At 40.4% G+C, this 17215-nt stretch overlaps 1 protein-coding gene across 1 annotated transcript; it reads left to right on the top strand.

Moving 5' to 3' along the window:
* Positions 1 to 4071: 4071 nt before the first annotated feature.
* On the top strand, positions 4072 to 13709 carry NMD3 (NMD3 ribosome export adaptor). Its single transcript, XM_056358784.1, has 15 exons — positions 4072 to 4173; positions 4461 to 4595; positions 5043 to 5139; positions 6161 to 6241; positions 6644 to 6772; positions 7310 to 7400; positions 7576 to 7654; positions 7961 to 8057; positions 8321 to 8438; positions 9103 to 9248; positions 9909 to 10021; positions 10691 to 10763; positions 11271 to 11377; positions 12353 to 12423; positions 12847 to 13709. Exons 1-15 carry the CDS (start codon positions 4130 to 4132, stop codon positions 12978 to 12980), a joined length of 1515 nt encoding a protein of 504 aa, XP_056214759.1. The 5' UTR covers positions 4072 to 4129; the 3' UTR covers positions 12981 to 13709.
* The last annotated feature ends 3506 nt before the right edge of the window (positions 13710 to 17215 follow it).

Here is a 17215-nt window from a genome sequence, read left to right as displayed (position 1 = left end):
GAACCTGGGGTCTCCTTCTGTGCCTCTTACACAGTCCCTTCGCGGCTGGTAGGGCAGTAAGGAAAAGGCATGTCTGGTTTTGAAGGCACACCAGCCCTGTCAGATATCCCGCATGGCTCCTTTGAGTCTGGCTGCAGTATCAGTAAGATGGTAACTAGCATACAATGGCAAAAATACTCTGCAGTCTTCCCAGATGTAGTCTATTATTTTAAAAGACTGATCTGGACTACCACAAATCAAGCTGCTGTGGCTCAACAGGTCTGGAAAATACACCCATGTCCATCATTTTTTCTACAGGCATTATCATAGACATGTGGCAATCATATGCTAAGAAGAAATTGATAGCCTACGGGATTAATACTCATACCTACGCAAATCTGACCCTCTCTTAAATGATTTGCAGCATAAATGATTTCCTAAGATGTCAGATCTCTGGCTAGTGCCAGCCTATAGTAAGTAAGGTCTTACCCATAAACCCATTCCTAAAAACGCCTCCAATTTAGAGGAAATATCAACCATCTCAACAACTACAGTAATACCGGCTTTTCTTTGAATACTAGATCCTCACTAGGAAGAGATGGTGAAATCTTTCAGCCCACATCCCATGGCCAAAGTCCACATAGTAAATTCTGACATCCAGACCTACCCTTGCTAAAGTGCTCAGGGAATTCTGCAGTCTGCTTTTTATTTTGTTAATTGTGTACAAAAATGTAAAATCTTTCAGAAGCACTGCTAAGACTATAGCAATATTTTGACAGTTTGAAACAAATTTTACTTGGATGGGTGGAAGTCAGAGGGCAACAAGAGCTTACAAAAGCAATACAAAGGACCTTGATGACTACAAAGAACGTGGCTCTGATACTAACCGGCAGTAGACGGTGGCCATGCCTTAAGCTAAGGTAGTGTTTAGTATATTAGTGTCGCAGCACTCTCCAAACTAGCCAGCTACAACAAGGTCTTTTACAATCACATACCAACACACTCTTCATGCCAGCCCCTCTGCTGCCTTCTCCTAGTCTCTCCTCTTCCAGGGCGTATGTTCTCTTTCTGCTTCTTCGTCCTATCTCTTCCTCAGCTGCCCAACCTCTTAACAGAACCAGCCACAGCTGCACCTTATCTACATCAGCCAACCCAGCACCCCTAAAGCCAGCCCACAGCTGCATATTACCAATGATAATTAACCCAGCTTCATTCTTCCACAATTCCCTCTTCTTTTTTTTTTTCAACATTTCATACCTTATGTTTTTAACAATCACTAAAACCTTTTTACAAATAAATTTTTCATACAGTCCTCTATAACTCCTCTACATATTAGCACCAAAATAAAGCAGAGAAAACTGCAGTTGAAAATATATCTGCAGTGGAAACACTTAAAGTATTATTAGGATCAAATTCTCCTCCCAGCAACTTCACAGAAGATTGGGCTCCCATTAATGGCAGGCTTTGTCCTACCCCCCTTGCAATGTGAGACTTGCCAAGTGACAGCCTGGAATTCACAGGAAGTGTATTATTTCATAAATCAAAGACACCAAAGATTGAGTGAGATTGAGTGATTCATCAGGGCTTGAAAGTAAAAACTCTATAATACCCACTGTGCAGCAGGGGTTCTGAAGAGTATAGAAATGAAACTTCAGTGCAGGGGAACACTTTTTTTTTTTTTTTTTTTCTTTTTCCTTTCTTATTTTTAATATAGTCTACAGTAAGAGTCCAGGGAGGTCTGCAAAGAAACTTAATTTCAAAGGAACAGGGGTAACAGTCTGTGAACACAAGCAGCCCATCAAAGCAAAATGTGCCAAAGAAGAAAAAACAAGTCAGACAGCTCGACAGCCTGTGATTTTCAGTCCCCAAAGCAACTTTAAAGCAATCAAAACAACTCTTCCTTTCCACCAGGTTATTACTGCATTAAATAAGCCACACACGATGTGTTGATGCAATTCAGCTCTACTCTTCTCCATCCTAACTATAAACCTGCAGAAAACAGACGCTGACCCACAAACATAACATAATGACAGTTCCTCTTTTCTAAAGGGAATGGTTAGTTATTGTACACCATGAATGGAATCTAACCCAAACAGATTGTACCAACACCTTCTCCTAAACCAAAGTATTACACAACTCTTCATTAGTGAATTACAACAGTGTAGTTGGCAACAATCTCACCATAAAGGTTTTTTTAGCTTTGCAGGTAAGCTGTATTAGCAATAGTCTGTGGAAGTAAGGTATTTGTTGTCCTGCTGTTCTCCCCTGGGGAAACTCAAAGCCTCTTTCTGAAGGGGAAGGAACGATCGATCCTTCAGAGAAGGTAGATGGGTGGAGCAGAGAGGAGAAACTTGTTGCTGCTTACTTGGTGCCAGGCTTGGATATTTGGTATTTAAGCTTTAACTTATACCTTGAAAAGACAGGAATTAATTGTTTTGAATCAGGCAGGCTGGAAGGGACTTCAGGAGGTTTGTAGTCCTCAAGCTCCTGTTCGAAGCAGGGTCAAATATGAAGCCACAGCAGGTTGCTTGGTGTTATAACCAGCTTAGACTTGACACCCTCCAAGGACAGACACTGCACAACTCCATAGACAACATGCTCCAGCTCCTGACTGTCCTCATAGGGAAGTTTTTCTTCAAACCACTCTGAATCTTTCCTGTTTCAACTGACACCTGTTGCCTCTCATCCACCCACCATGCACCACTGGGAAGAACCTGGCTTCTTCTCCTCCATGACCTCCTCATGGGTCAGGGTGGCCCCTCTTAGGTTCCCTCAAAGCCATCTCTTCTCCAGCCTGAACCAGCCCTGGTCCCTCTGCTCCCACCCCGGGGGGAAAGTGCTCCAGCCCTGACCACCGCAGTGACTGCTGCTGAACCCATTCCAGTTTATCGAGTCTTTTTTTGTACTGGAAGACAAGCACCTGTCTGGAAAGTGAACTCTTGATTATTTATTATTTTGTAAAATATTACTTTAAATTGTCTCAAAATCCAAAAAGGCTTCGCTAAGAACTTCTGAAAAAAGGTCAGTAAATTATCGCCATCAGTTACAGTACCGTCCTGTTATTCTACTCTGGAAACTGCATCCTTCCTTCAGAAACTCGCAGCGGCCAGGGGCCAGTCTCACAGCCTAACAGTGAATTAAAGGTATCTAATAATTATCATGGTCTGATCCTTTATAGATCAGTGGCAAGATGAGGACTCTTACTCATCCATGCCTGATAACGATTTCAAATCAACACTGAATCTCCAGCTGGAGTAGCTGTGTGTTTCTTCATTTACAAGCACCTGCACCATCATACAACCTATTGTATATAATCTATAATCTGTTATCTTCTCCAAAGAAAAGTGATCTCGTTGCTCAGACACAGGAAGGCTAAACAAGGGGAGAAGCTCAGGAACTTTGGGTTTACCCATTTCCACAAAGTGATGAGAAGCTGCTAGCAGATGCAAAAGGTAGCTGGTCAATTCTGAAGCAAACGATAATAGTTTTTTTCAAAATCAGTAATGAAAGTAATAAAAAGTTAATGACAAGCATCCCCGTCCTTACTCTTTCCACCAAAGTTGCAAATTCTTTTTACAATGCGCTTAAAGAAGTATTTGGAGATGCTCAGCCATAATCGACACGTAGGTTGAAACAATGATAAAACTGCTTCGAAGCAAGTGTTTCTTGAAGATAAATTAGCAGCAACCTGTAAGAATTAATTAGTTGAAAAGGGCCACCCCTCAGGTATTGCTGACCACACCAGTTCACCCCCATTTCAGCGGGATCTGCGGATGTGCAATACCTCTCCAGTTAGTCCCCACGCTAATAAATGATGCAGCACATTTCCATGAAGAAAAAAAATAATAATAATAAATCAGGGCATATATCTATCGGCCATGGGAAGAATACAAGAAGCCGCCGAGGCTGTCCCGTACTCCCAACATTTGCTGCAACAACAGCAGCGGGGGAGGGAGGCGGGTGGCTCAAATCGCACGACTTTTAAAGAAAAATGAATTAATGTTTCAAGCTTTGGTTACGGCGCGACGGGCCAGCATCGGCCGCATCCCGCCCGCAGCCGGGGCCGCCATCTTGCGGCCGCCCTGTCCCGCCCGGCGCCGCCGCCCCCGCCCCTTCCTCTGCCGCCCGGAAAGCGGGCCGTGCCGCCGCCATGGAGTACCTCCCGGGGCCGGCGGCCCCCGCTCACGGCAACATGTAAGCGGTCCCGGCGGTTGGGCCCCGGGGCGGCGGGGTGCTGGTGGGCCGCCCTCCGTGTTGCTGCAGGGGCAGGCGGCCGGGCGGGCATACACCGCCGCGGCGGGGGGAGGGAGGGGAGGCGCGCACACACACACACATGCACACGCGACTCTCCTGAGCTACCGCTTTTCTTAAAACTGAAATTAAAAAGCGTACGCGTACCTTCGGTCGCCACCGGGGCTTCCCGCAGCTTTCGGTCTCCGCGGGCGGGATTTGTGACTGACTTTCCCTCCCTTCTCTTCCAGCCTCTGCTGCCAGTGCGGCGTGCCCATCCCGCCCAACCCGGCCAACATGTGCGTGGGCTGCCTGCGGGCGCAGGTGGACATCACCGAGGGCATCCCCAAGCAGGGCACCCTCCACTTCTGCAGGCAGTGCGAAAGGTGGGCGGCCGGGACCCCCCTGCCCAGCCCCGGCACCGGCACCCCCCCGCCCCCGCGTCGGGCCCCCGCAGAGGGGCGGCGGGAAGCGGGGCAGCCCGCTGGGCCCCGGGCCGCGCCTGCTCTCCGCGGGCCTCTCCTCAGCGCCTTCGCCGGTGTTTTTTGTTGTGGCAGTAGAAAGGTTTTGGTGTGTAGGGTCTGGAAGATTTTAATGAGTGAGTTTACGGCACTTAAAAGTTTAAAAAAAAAAAAAAAACAAACAGGCAAATTTCAAAGGAGAGCAGTAGAAGCGTGACTGCACTTGGAATGTATGGATCCGAATGCTGAGGGAGGCAAGAATTGTTGCCCCTTGCTTGATATTAGAAACTTGGGGAATAACTGCTCATCTTCTGACTGGTGTAATTTGCTGAAGCGGCTTTAACGTGCTGTAAAATGCTTCCTGTGTCACAGGTACCTTCAGCCACCAGGAACCTGGATTCAGTGTACCTTGGAATCAAGGGAGCTTCTTGCTTTGTGTCTTAAAAAACTCAAAGCTTCACTGAGCAAGGTGAGTAGCCAGTCCTGGTGGTATTTCATAGCATATCTGTTGGCATCACATAAAGGCCAGCTAACTTACACAGTTCAGTTCTTCTGGAGCAGCTGTTTGTACCAGTGCAGAGCTTATCTACTGATTTATATTAAACACAGAGAATGACAATCAGATCTCGGATCACTCTGTACTAGAATTTTGGAGGATTCAGTAAGGACAGGCTCGAACAAAAATTTCCAGGCATACTGAGGAGGCCCTTGCAGTGCAATTCTGTGACTTCAAAGCATAGAGTGTACTGCACAGCTGTTACTGTATGGATGGGAGTTGAGCATAATTAACCAAAGGAAGCTAACATGTTTTTAATGCACCTTAATTTTACAGTTTTCTTTTTATACATTTTGATTTTTTTTTATATAATACTTGTTCTTACTGGTTTATGACAGTATGAAAGAGGGTTGCAGAGCTCTATATATGGAAGTCACATGTTCTAAGCTGAATAAAGTATCTCTTAGTTTCAGAATCTTACCAGAGGAAAAAATGTGAGATAGCGTTTTAGGTAAAAAAAAATTGTTTTTCTACCGCAGGCATCACAGTTGGAATTAGATTGCCTTATTGAGCTTCTTACTATTGGCTTAATGCTTAAATATACGAAATACCTTCTGTTGCATGCTCTTAGTTTTAGAGGTTAAACAGGCTTTTAAGTCCTGAGGAAACCATTCTATTCAAATTCATCACTACATGGCATACGGTGATACTGTTGAATAGTGTTTTCAGTTACTCTAGTGTGACAGTCTGAGGTTGCATTGTCATTATTTTAGGTAGATCAGACTCTGTGTTCTAACCAAGCATTATTAATTTGGTTTGGTATACTGATGCATACGTTTTTAATTAAGGTTATTTACTTCTTCACTTGGTTGAGGAACTGTGAACTATACCAGAAGCTTGTGCTTTGTGGTAGTTAGAGCTAGCTGCATGTCCTTAACACGTTACTAGTACAACTACTGGCAGCAGCTGAGTTCTTGTTCTTTCCCACTGGCAGGTCCGGTTGATTGATGCAGGGTTTATTTGGACTGAACCCCATTCTAAGAGGCTGAAGCTGAAACTAACTGTTCAGAAGGAGGTAACTGGCATATGGTTTTCTGCATGTGGTTTTTCAAAAGTTTTTATGGCAAACAGTATGATTTTATTTAATTTTTTTATTGTTATTATTACATTTTAGGTAAGTGTTTCTCTTTGGTAAAATCCAGCATGTGTTTACTGGCCTATTATGAAAGAAAACTTGATTTCATCCTGCCTGGATTTTGTCATTGAAGTGCCATTACTCACGGTTTGAAACAGGTTATCAGCTGTTCCAGTAAAGCTGGGAAAATACTGCTACTATTTGTGACCCAAATATAGCTGTCTGTCACATAGTTTTAGTATAGTACGGAAGTTATTTCAGAATGCTGTGGTAAACTAGCTTTCTGTCTTGAACTAACTGTCTAGGACTAACAAAGAAACCTTTTAAACTTTTGTTTTGCAGGTGATAAATGGAGCAGTTCTTCAGCAGATATTTGTGGTGGAATATATAGTTCAGCCTCAAATGTGTGAAGACTGTCATAGGATTGAAGCTAAGGATTACTGGAAAGCTGTAGTGCAAGTCAGACAAAAGGTAGAGGCAATTTCATTCGTTCATGGCAGAACAATCGGGCAGACAAATACTGGATTCTTTTCTGATTTTCTCAGAAGATGTACTCATGCTTGCACACTGCCACAGTGATACATTTTGTTTTCAAGGCTGTGGTTTTTTTAGCTGATCTTAGTTTAGGAAAACTCTCTGCTGTCCAGTATTAGTGTATGCTTTTTTAAGTGATGGCTGGCAGGAGCATCGTGTGTGAATTGCTGAATGTCCTTCTGTATTTTAAGGTAGTGTTAGAAACAGTGGGACAGATTGTTTATAAGTATTTAAATCTTCTTTAAAGAAGATAGTATCTCTAGCAACCAGCTGCACAGAAGTGAGAAATGGAAGTGTTAAATAATTTGGTATAAATAGAGCACATCTCTGAAATCTTTGTTTCTTGGAACACGCTTTGGACTGTTCCTTCTCTAGGTGATCTCTTCATGTAAATGTTTATTCTTCAGAGATCCTGCATTTGCATTAGATGGTTCTTAAATAACCTTGATAATTTTATCTTTGTTTGGGTTTTAGACTCTGCACAAGAAGACTTTCTACTATTTGGAACAGCTGATTTTAAAACACAGGCTTCATCAAAATACACTTCGCATCAAAGAAATCCACGGTAAGTGAGGTGGCTTGTTAGTCTCGAGGTGGAATAGACTGGCCTGTTTTGTATTGGAAGAACATGTGTGTGCTAGTAGCTATGTACAGATAAGCAGCAGATTACTTGGCATATTTTGAAAAAAATCACAGTACTTGAAAAAGATATGTTCATCCAGCTTTCTTTTCTCTTTAAGATGGCCTGGATTTTTATTATTCTTCAAAGCAACAGGCCCAGAAGATGGTAGACTTTCTTCAGTGTATAGTGCCATGTAGGTATGTCATTTACATTTATTTCCTTGAGTTCTCAAAAGCTTTTGGAAATGTCTTTTCTCTTCTATTTTTCAAAATTTTCAAAAGTGAAAGTATAAGGAACTTGATTCTAGTTAAAACAGACTAAATCCCTTCTACAGAAGTCCCGTGTTTTCCACTTGGCCATTGTAAAACTAACTCTCATGGATTTTTCTGTTTCCTTAATTTTTGTATTTGCAGTACATAGCTATATACTTTCATTGCTGTACTTTGTACTGATTTTCTCCTGTCCTCATTGCTGCCTGAAGGCTCTTTTCTAATGTTTTGTAGATCAAAATCATCCCAACGTTTGATGTCACATGATATTCATAGTAATGTCTACAATTACAAAAGCACTTTCTCTGTGGAAATTGTTCCAATTTGCAAGGTAGTTTCTCTCTATTTCATCTTCAGGGTGTTGTGTGAAGTGGGTAGAGTTTGGTTTTGGTGATGGAGGCCTTATTTATTGTGTATTTGGGATGGGGAGGGGTCTACTCACCACGAAGCATGGAAAATGCAGATAGCAGCTGTCTTGAGGAAATACTGGGTGGAGAACTGAAAATACAAAGTTTAAAAATCTTATTTCAGATTTCTCGGAAGATATGAGTAAAAATTAAGCATGTGAGTAAATTATTTTCTGTTCGTTTGCAGGACAATGTTGTATGTCTGTCACCAAAACTGGCACAAAGTCTTGGTAACATGAGCCAGATCTGTGTGTGCATTAGAGTAACAAGTACCATTCACCTCATCGATCCTAGCACTCTGCAGAGTAAGTTCTGGGTTCTTTTCTGCACTACGGCAGCATCTTGTTTTTTCTGCTGGCATAACTTTTCTGTTTTCATGAAACCTTGTATTTTTAGACCTTAATATTGTAAATTTATTTGTACAATCGCTTGGAAATTTAATAGTGAACTAAGACGTAGCGCTCTAAGCTTGATTCCCTTAGTGTCCTAGGCAAAATGTGTGGGCTCAGTGTTAAGTTCTGGATGTTCTAGGTCTCTGCTAGGCACTTGCATTTGTCAGGTATGTCCTTCTAAAATTACATGGTATCTTTTTTTTTTTTTTTTTTTTTTCTCTGGGTTGTGATTCTAGCCACTTAGAGACCAGAAGCACTGTACAGTGATTGGTATATGCTGGTAAGCTTTACCAGCAAAATACCTCTGATAAGGATCCATCCAGGAAAACTGTTCTTGTGAATAAAAAGGTCTGTGCTTCAGACACATGATACAAGATTTGGCTGTCACAGATCAACTCTCACAGCATGAGTTTGCAATATGGGTCATGTCCTAAATACTTGTGTTACAGTAACAAATTGAACAAAATGCTTTTGGCAGTTGCCTTAATTTTAGCTAATGATTCCTTTTCCGTTTAATTTCTTCACAAGAAATTCTGTTCTTTTAATTGTCTGTGTTGGTGTATGGGTTTTTTCCCAGTTGCTGAAATTGATGGCAATACCTACTGGCGCCACCCTTTCAACAGCCTGTTCCACCCCAGACAACTGGAGGAATTTATCGTTGTGGATATCAATAGGGTTCAAGAAAAGAAAAGAGGGGCAGGGGCAGGGGCGAGATCAAACAAGGTAAGAGTTCCTTTTTGATTCAACATAAGAGTTCAGTCTGATTCAAGGTTTTGGGCCTTCCGCTCCCTCTGCTGCTCAGCTGAACTTCTGTTTTGAATCATTACACCTTGCAAAGTCAGATGTATCATTCTCTGTGTCTTGGCACTGGTAAAAACTCTCCTCAGGGTTTGGAGATTGCACAGGCGTTATGTGAATTCCATTTCCAGAAATTCTTTCCTGTTGAAGAGAACTTTACTTGTTACTATCATTATTAAAATTATTTTATATTGGCTTTGCCACTCTTCAATTAGTAATTCTTTTTATTGAAGTATAGAAGCATTTCTTTTTAATCAGAGTTAATGAATTGGTGCCAAATATTTTCTTTTCAATCAAAAGTTCTATGTGGTTGAAAGTTACATAGTTAAAAAAGACACCAAAAGGTGTCTAGTTACAGAAGCAGCCTTCGTGGAATTACTGTGGAAGGTGGTTGACATGTCCATTTGCTTTTGTAAAGGTGAGAAATGAGGAGTAGCAAGCAATAACACCAGATGCTTCATGTAGAAACACAAGTTTAATTAGAAATGTAATTTAAAACAGTAATATAGCAGCACACATGTTCTAATAGTGCAGCAAGTTAAGCAGTGTTTGATTACAAGAGTGTTTTATTTTTCATTCCTCAAGCACACACTGGCTGAAGCCTGGGTACAGAAAACCTCGGAGCTGAATACAGATCGTCAGTATTTCTGCTGTACTCACTTGGGGCACATTCTGAATCCTGGTGACCTTGTCTTGGGGTCTGTTCTGTTTCTTGGTTTTTTTATTAAATCATTATTTAATGACTGGGTTCTTTGGATTCTCTACAGCCTTAAATATTATCAAGAAGGTTTTGAACTGTTCTGGTTTCTAGATGAAATTGGCAAAAGGGATAGAATCTTTGATCTTGGCCATGAAGAGAAGGTCCTAATACAGGAAATTTTTAGCAGAAGTCATCTTGTGAAGAGGGCTGTTAGTAATAAGAGAGATGAAGTATTGACTTTAGAGTGGAGACTGGAGTAACAGTTTAGACACAAATAGATGGGAGATTGATAGTGACTTGTATACAGCAGTGACTACTGTGAAATTTTTGTAAGATAAGGCAAATTAGGGGAGTCTCAATCAGGCTTAAACATGAATGTTATTGGAGCTGTGGTGAGCCCAACAGAACCTCAGTGGGTATTGCTGTTTGGGTTCAGGAGGCTGGGGAGTGCTGCTGAACAGAATTTGGTAACAGCAGCTTCTAAGAGTTGTTCATAGTTATGACAGCTGCATATTGATGTAGATTTATTTCTGTGTATGTTACTTGGAAATACTTCTCTTTCATCAGATCTGTAACTTACACTATGGTGTCTTTAATACAAACATGTGACATGAGTTCAGTTTTGTAGGCTTACATGAAAGGGATAAAATACCTATTTTCATTTTAGATTCGACTTGGCGAACTGCAACTTAAATGATGAGTTTGCCAATAAGATGAACCCACACAATATTCCTGATGTGGTAAGACTATTTTCTTTCTCTGTACGAAGTTCTCTGCATTACTCAGAGGTATTAGGAAATACGATTTTATAATGACTACTCACTAGTTCCATGGTGCCTAAAGGAAGAGGGGATATTAATATTGAAACTTGAATAGCATCTAATGTTGAGAATTATTCTCTCACTTTAAATTTTTGAGTGGTGGTTAAATAGCACATTTACTTTAACTTCCCTTACTCTTTGTTGGTTTTGTTCAAATCACTGCGTGCTGTGTGGTGAAAACTGTATTACGCCTCAGTGTGTGCATGCCTCTTCAGGATGTAATCTGAAGTGTTTTGAAACTTCTGAATTGACAAATGCTACGTGAATTCTATAATAACTTTGGAGCGCCAGACTGACTACCATTTGTTCAGCTGAATTTACAGTTGCCCAAGTCTAGACTTGGGGGGTGTTTGGGGTTTTCAAAAGAGTGTCATCAGTTGCATTAGAAGGTATATTTGTGTAAATACATACTGTTTTTCACTGTAGGTATTAATAAAGAAGAGCTATGACCGTACCAAACGCCAGCGTCGCAGAAACTGGAAGCTGAAAGAGCTAGAAAGGGACAGAGAAGGCACGGATACAGACGATGAAAGGTTCAGTATCTGCCGTGAAGCTTTTAAGTCCCTTCTAAGGAGGATACTGTGCCAAGTCTAGAAATAATAGTTCTTGGTTTTTGCTTAAGGAGGATACTGTGCCAAGTCTAGAAATAATAGTTCTTGGTTTTTGCTTAAGGAGGATACTGTGCCAAGTCTAGAAATAATAGTTCTTGGTTTTTGCTGAGCATAAATGCAGTGTAACACCTAAGTTGATGTGCAGATTGTTAAGGGGGCACAAGCAAATGCTGGTTCTGTTTGAGCATGATGCTGGCTCGTAGGACAGGTTGCTATCAGTGCTCTTGGAAGAGCAGTATCTCCCTGCATTTTTTCCCCCTTCCCTAGTTCAGAAAGTGCTTTAAGCCTGACCTAAGCTGATCCTATCTTGACAGCTAAGTTTTCAGGGAACGTGGATGCTGAGGACAGCAGGCCAGGGGAAACAGACTAAATCCTGAAATCTGAAAGATGATACTGCAGGGTTTTCAGTTGCAAATTTATAATGCAAAAAATAAAAAAAATTACTGTTGCAAAATAAAAAAAATTGGTTTTATGTTTTTCCTAAGAAAAGCATAAACAATGAGACAAGTGAGTAATACTGGAAGTATGTCTGCAGCTTACAGTTGGTGTCTGTCTAGCTAAAGGAACACTTATGTGAAAATATGCTGGTTTGTTCAGTGACAAAGCTGGTAACAGCAACAGCAGATTGTAAATAACATGCAATTGAGTAGAAAAAATTAGGCAATTAGAGTTAAATGAGGACAGGCAAGTTAAATTATTTGGAAACTAATAGGTGATAATAAAAAAAAAGGGCAGAAAGAATGAGTTGGAAATGTAGGAGTGCTATCAGAAGGCACCTCTGAAGGACTGCAGATTGCAGTTATTCCTTGGGGCTTTGTTTATTTCATTTTATTTTGTTTTATAAATCTGCTTAAATCCGAAGGAAAAGTGAGTAAATGTATTAATCGTCTTTTACAGACAATACCAGGACTTCCTTGAAGATCTCGAAGAAGATGAAGCCATAAGGAAGAATGTCAACATTTATAGAAGTAAGGACTTTTTAATAATTTAATTGCATGTAACTAAATCATGACTATTTGACTGAAATATTTTTCCTAAAGTTGTGTATTTGTATTCTTTGAACTACTCATGCCTGTAACAGTGTGACATGATAGCTTCAGGTATTCAATGCATTTCCCATGCACTGAATGGATGTAGATGGGTTTTGTTTGTTTGCCTGTTGCACGAGAGAAGCGTATTTTCTCCCACACCCAAAACCTCTGCTGGGTGAAGGATTTGATGCATAATTCAGGGTCTTCTATGGGGGCATTTGGGATTGTTGGTTTGCTGTTTTATGGTTTGTTGGTTGTTCTGGGTGTTGGGGGGTTTTTTTTCCCCTTCCTTCCTTGGGGTTGGTTCGGGTTTGGGGTTATTTTTCCTTTGCTTAGCTGTTTTTTCGTACGTGTTTTTAGATGCAGATATTCCAGTGGAGAGCGACACAGATGATGATGGTCCTCCGCGAATCAGTCTGGCTGAAATGCTAGAGGATCTCCATATTTCTGAGGATGCCACTGGTGGGGAGGGAGCAAATATGATGACAGAATAAGAATAGTGCATTAGTCAGTAATAAATACTCCCTTGGTGAGGAAAAAGTATGCAAAACATAAGTCAACATTACAAACTGATCACATATATATGAAAAATCATGTGATAACTACCACTACACCCCTAAATAATGGTCCTGGATAAATATTTTATATATAATCTTCTAGAGAACTGGGAATTAAATTTCTGGTGTAAGCATTGCAACGTAAGTTCCACAGTCCCTCCTGTCCCCAAGTGCGCTCTCCTTGCAACTTCAGGGTTATCCATCCAGAATAATCATTGTCTTGCACTGAAGACAGCTGATAAGGAAGGATGCCTAGAGGGAGAGATTTTATTCTAGTTTGCTAGATTTGTAGGTAGACTACCTACCTACTGTTTATTGCTTCATTTCTTCACATGGGAAGGTTTTTTTCCCATCTTAATCATTCTGGCAGAATGCTTTGAAGCCTTTTATGATATTGCTAGATTATTCCATAGAACTGTTTTGGGGAAGATCAAGAGTGTACCTTCGGATCCTTTGGTAAGGGAACTCCATATATACATGCTGCATACACAAAAAGAACTTCCCTGTAAATTGATTGAAGATGCAGCTCTTGATCAGAAAGATTGGAAACTTCTGTTCAGTGTAATGAATACTGTACTGTACCCATGCCTGTATCTGTGGATTAAACAATATGCACAATGTCTAATTAATATATCAGGTATGAACTATTAAAAAACTATACAGATATTTTTGGTCCATCATTTTTTAGTTAACTTTAAAATCAAATTTCGCTCTGCCAGAGGCCCAAAGAGGACATGAGTGGTGTAGTAGGACATTGCATACTTTCATTCATTTGGGTTTAATTCACTTTACTGCACAAAGGTGGTTCAAAAGAAATTTTACTAAGAGTATATGTGGGTATACATTTGATTTAACTGTACATGTGGAAGCATAGTGTAGCAAGAGTCGTCGTGCAACTGCATCTTTGTAACTTCAGAAAGAAATCTTCTGAAATAACTGGCATGTGTAAAGGAGGAAAATACTATCAATGTGAAGGTGAAAAAAAAATGTGTGGGATTTGTCAAACAGGGTAGTATTGAGTCCTCTTACCAAGGATGGGTGTAGCTCAAATGAGAACGCTTGATGTAGTTGTCACCACTTTTAAGAGAAATACACATGGCTGAAAATAACACTTTTCCCCTGTAGTATCAGCTGAGGAGGTGTTGGAAGCACCTTTCTCTATTTCACCACACTTCACAGCTTTTCAGGGACTCAAAAGTTAAGAAATAATCAAGGACTTCTCAGAGTACAGCCCCCTGCCACGTGAATGAAATTTTTGCTTTTAAATGTCAGATTTTCACTGTGCTTCCATGCAGGTGTGAATTGGATTTCAGGCTTGCTGCCCAAGCCCAGACAATACGCCATAGAAAGCAAAGATATTTTTGATTGTAAAAGGTGGAGCTAGGTTTAGTTACCAGTTATTCATAGTTTTGGGTTTTTTTCATTATTATTATGGCTCACAATCTTGTAATATTTGTAAAGGGGGGAAAAATGGAAATGTGGAAGGGCAGTTTTGATGTAGCAAAGCTCTAAGCCATCTGCTGGCATTGTTAGCAGCTCAGCCATCCCGTAGTGCTGTCTTTTGCTGTGTATTTGTGTCACACGAAGCAATTCTGCTTCCACTCCTGGGTGCTTTGTCATTTTTTTACTATGTATAAGAGCAGTTAAGAGAAATCCATAAAGCTGCTGAGAAATAAAGGTACAATTTATCTCACGACAGTATTTTAGTTCAGTATAGGGAAGGCATAAAACTGCTTAAAAACATTCATGAGAATGCAGCTGCATAGGTAACCTGAATTATCACTACAATAAAAATGTTTTATTATACATATTTTAACAGCAGCCATACCTGCCAGTAGCACTGGGGAGATGTAGATAAACTATTCTAGTGACTGTTGGGCCAAATCTGTGGAAACTGAAGAACTTTTAATTTGTAACCTGTAGCTAATTAACACATTCTATGCCTGGATGAGCTGTGTTTTGGGTTGTGATTTTTCTGACAGAGGTAAATATGATCAAGCCTTTATCTCACATAGTTTGGTAATAAGGTTCCTGTTATTGGCAGGTGAAGGCAGGGTAATAAAAGCTTGGTTTAAACTGTACTTTTTTGATAAATCTTTTTCTTTCCCGTCTAATGTTTTCCTTCATGGTGTCTCTCAGTAATTTCAGATGTATTGCTGTCTTGTCTGTCATCCTGTTTGTTACTGGATGTGTCCCTCTTTCCCCCAGCTGTGGTCTGTTGCCAGTCTGTGTTAGGTTTCTAGTATCTTTCAGCAAGAGTCTTGTCTGGAAAGATCTCATGCTGTGGATGCTGGGCAAACAAGTCATAAATCTAAGTATATTGCTCGGCTTTTTGTGCATTTGTTTGCTAGCCGGTAACACATAGTAACAGCTCTCCAATGAGTGGGTAAGCTCTGTGTACTTGAAACACAAGTTAGTTCTAATTTTAGATTCTTGAGTTTACAGTGTCCCTTTAACATTTAAATGGTTGCGAGCCAAAAGAGGCTTAGATGGTGTACCAGCAAATTAAATGTTTGCCAAGGTCTTCTCGCTGACACCGGATAAGTAATTTGATGAAATGCACTTAATTCACAGTAGATAAAAGGCTGCCACTCACTCTGAAATAGTCTATCTTTGGAGTGAGCCACAGCTTAAAGCTCCTCTCCTTTTATATGTGTAAAAGTTACTTCAAGATTTTAAGTCATAACTGATAATGATTAATTAGCACCCTGATTTTGATGCATTTTGAATTTGAAAAACTGAAAGCATAATGCCCTGCTAGTTTGCTTGGGAGAGGGGGGTTTGCTTTTGAGATGTGAATATATGCATGTGTGGGTGTACAGATTTGGCACGGAGTATGTGTGATAGCGAGTACCAAGCAGTACGTATTGTAATTTATGAATAGCAACGCAGTGTAAAAGGATTGTCTGAAGTAGTTACATGATAGTTAAATTTGAAAGGCACTCGCCACATGTAGTTAGTTGTAAGTCTAAAAAGAATACTTTTTAAAGTATTTAAAAAAAAATAAAAAAATGCAGCCAGCTAATGAGATTCTGTTTCAGCAGAGAAGAGAAATTTTGTCCTTCAAAACAGCCAAAATTTTGTTCTTTCAGAAGCAAGGCTTTTACAATGAGAAACAAAGTACAGCTCCATATAGCCTTTCAGCCTGTCACACTGACTTCCCTGGCTAGCAATAGTGGAAGCAGCTTAAGCTAATGGAGTTTCACTTTTATACCCCACAGGGAATTACTGGGGGGAAGAAAGGAGGCAGAAAATGCAAGACTAGATCTAAACTTGGTGGGGATTTCGTGCTGAATTTGCATTTTGCTTAATGGTGAATCACTTCTTGGGGTTTGGTTGCTGTAGTGAACAGTGTGCGGTAGCTCCCCTGAGCTCTTGATGTGTTACTGTGATTCTAGATCATTTTATTGAAATTCAAAGTTCTTGTATAAAAAAAAAATAATTTGTCATGGGAGAACTGCAGAACTTATAATAACTGTCTGAAAGTTTTGTCCACAGAAAATGGTGGAGGTTATGTTGCATAAGTCAAACCTTATAGCATGAAAGCTGGAGGGTTGAGGGAAAGAAATGCACAGAAAGAGGTGAGTGGGTATGCAAGGACTACTTTTTGAAATTTTTTTCTATAGAAAAAAGTCTTGTTGTATACTAATGATGAAAAACTTAAGGATGATCATTTCACCTTCAACTGCTTTAAAAATCTGTTAGTAGATTCTCTTACGTAACTACAGAGGTTCCCAAATATGGTTCAGGCAGAAGTTATTCAGGTGAAATACTTACTGGAAAATACTGTTACAATTGTGCCAGACAACTTACCTTTGTCATATAAAAAGGACTGCTTCTGTGCCAATTCTGGGAAATTACAAGCTGAGGAGGAAGTAGTGTATGCATTGGTTGTCGTTGAGATACTGATCTGATGGGGTGTTCTTAATAGAATCGATACTGGTTTAGTCTCTTTTGCGCTTAGAAGTAGCTCAAATATAGGGAATTACAGGGAAATATTGTGTCATAAATATTTTCTTAAAGAAGTTAGAGTAGCATATAATGTGCGCTGGTTGATTGGATTGTGGCTGGGGGAGCATCCTTTCACAGGGTACCACTAAGAAAAGCCTGGCTCCATCTTTACTGTCTCTCCGCAGGTATTGATACAGATGGATACGGTCCCGCTGAGCCAT

The sequence above is a fragment of the Falco biarmicus genome, chromosome 13 (genome assembly GCF_023638135.1).
Source record: "Falco biarmicus isolate bFalBia1 chromosome 13, bFalBia1.pri, whole genome shotgun sequence".
In the NCBI taxonomy this organism is placed as follows: Eukaryota; Metazoa; Chordata; class Aves; order Falconiformes; family Falconidae; genus Falco; species Falco biarmicus.
Note: the sequence above shows the minus strand (reverse complement) of the source record. Positions and strands in the feature narration are given on the sequence as shown.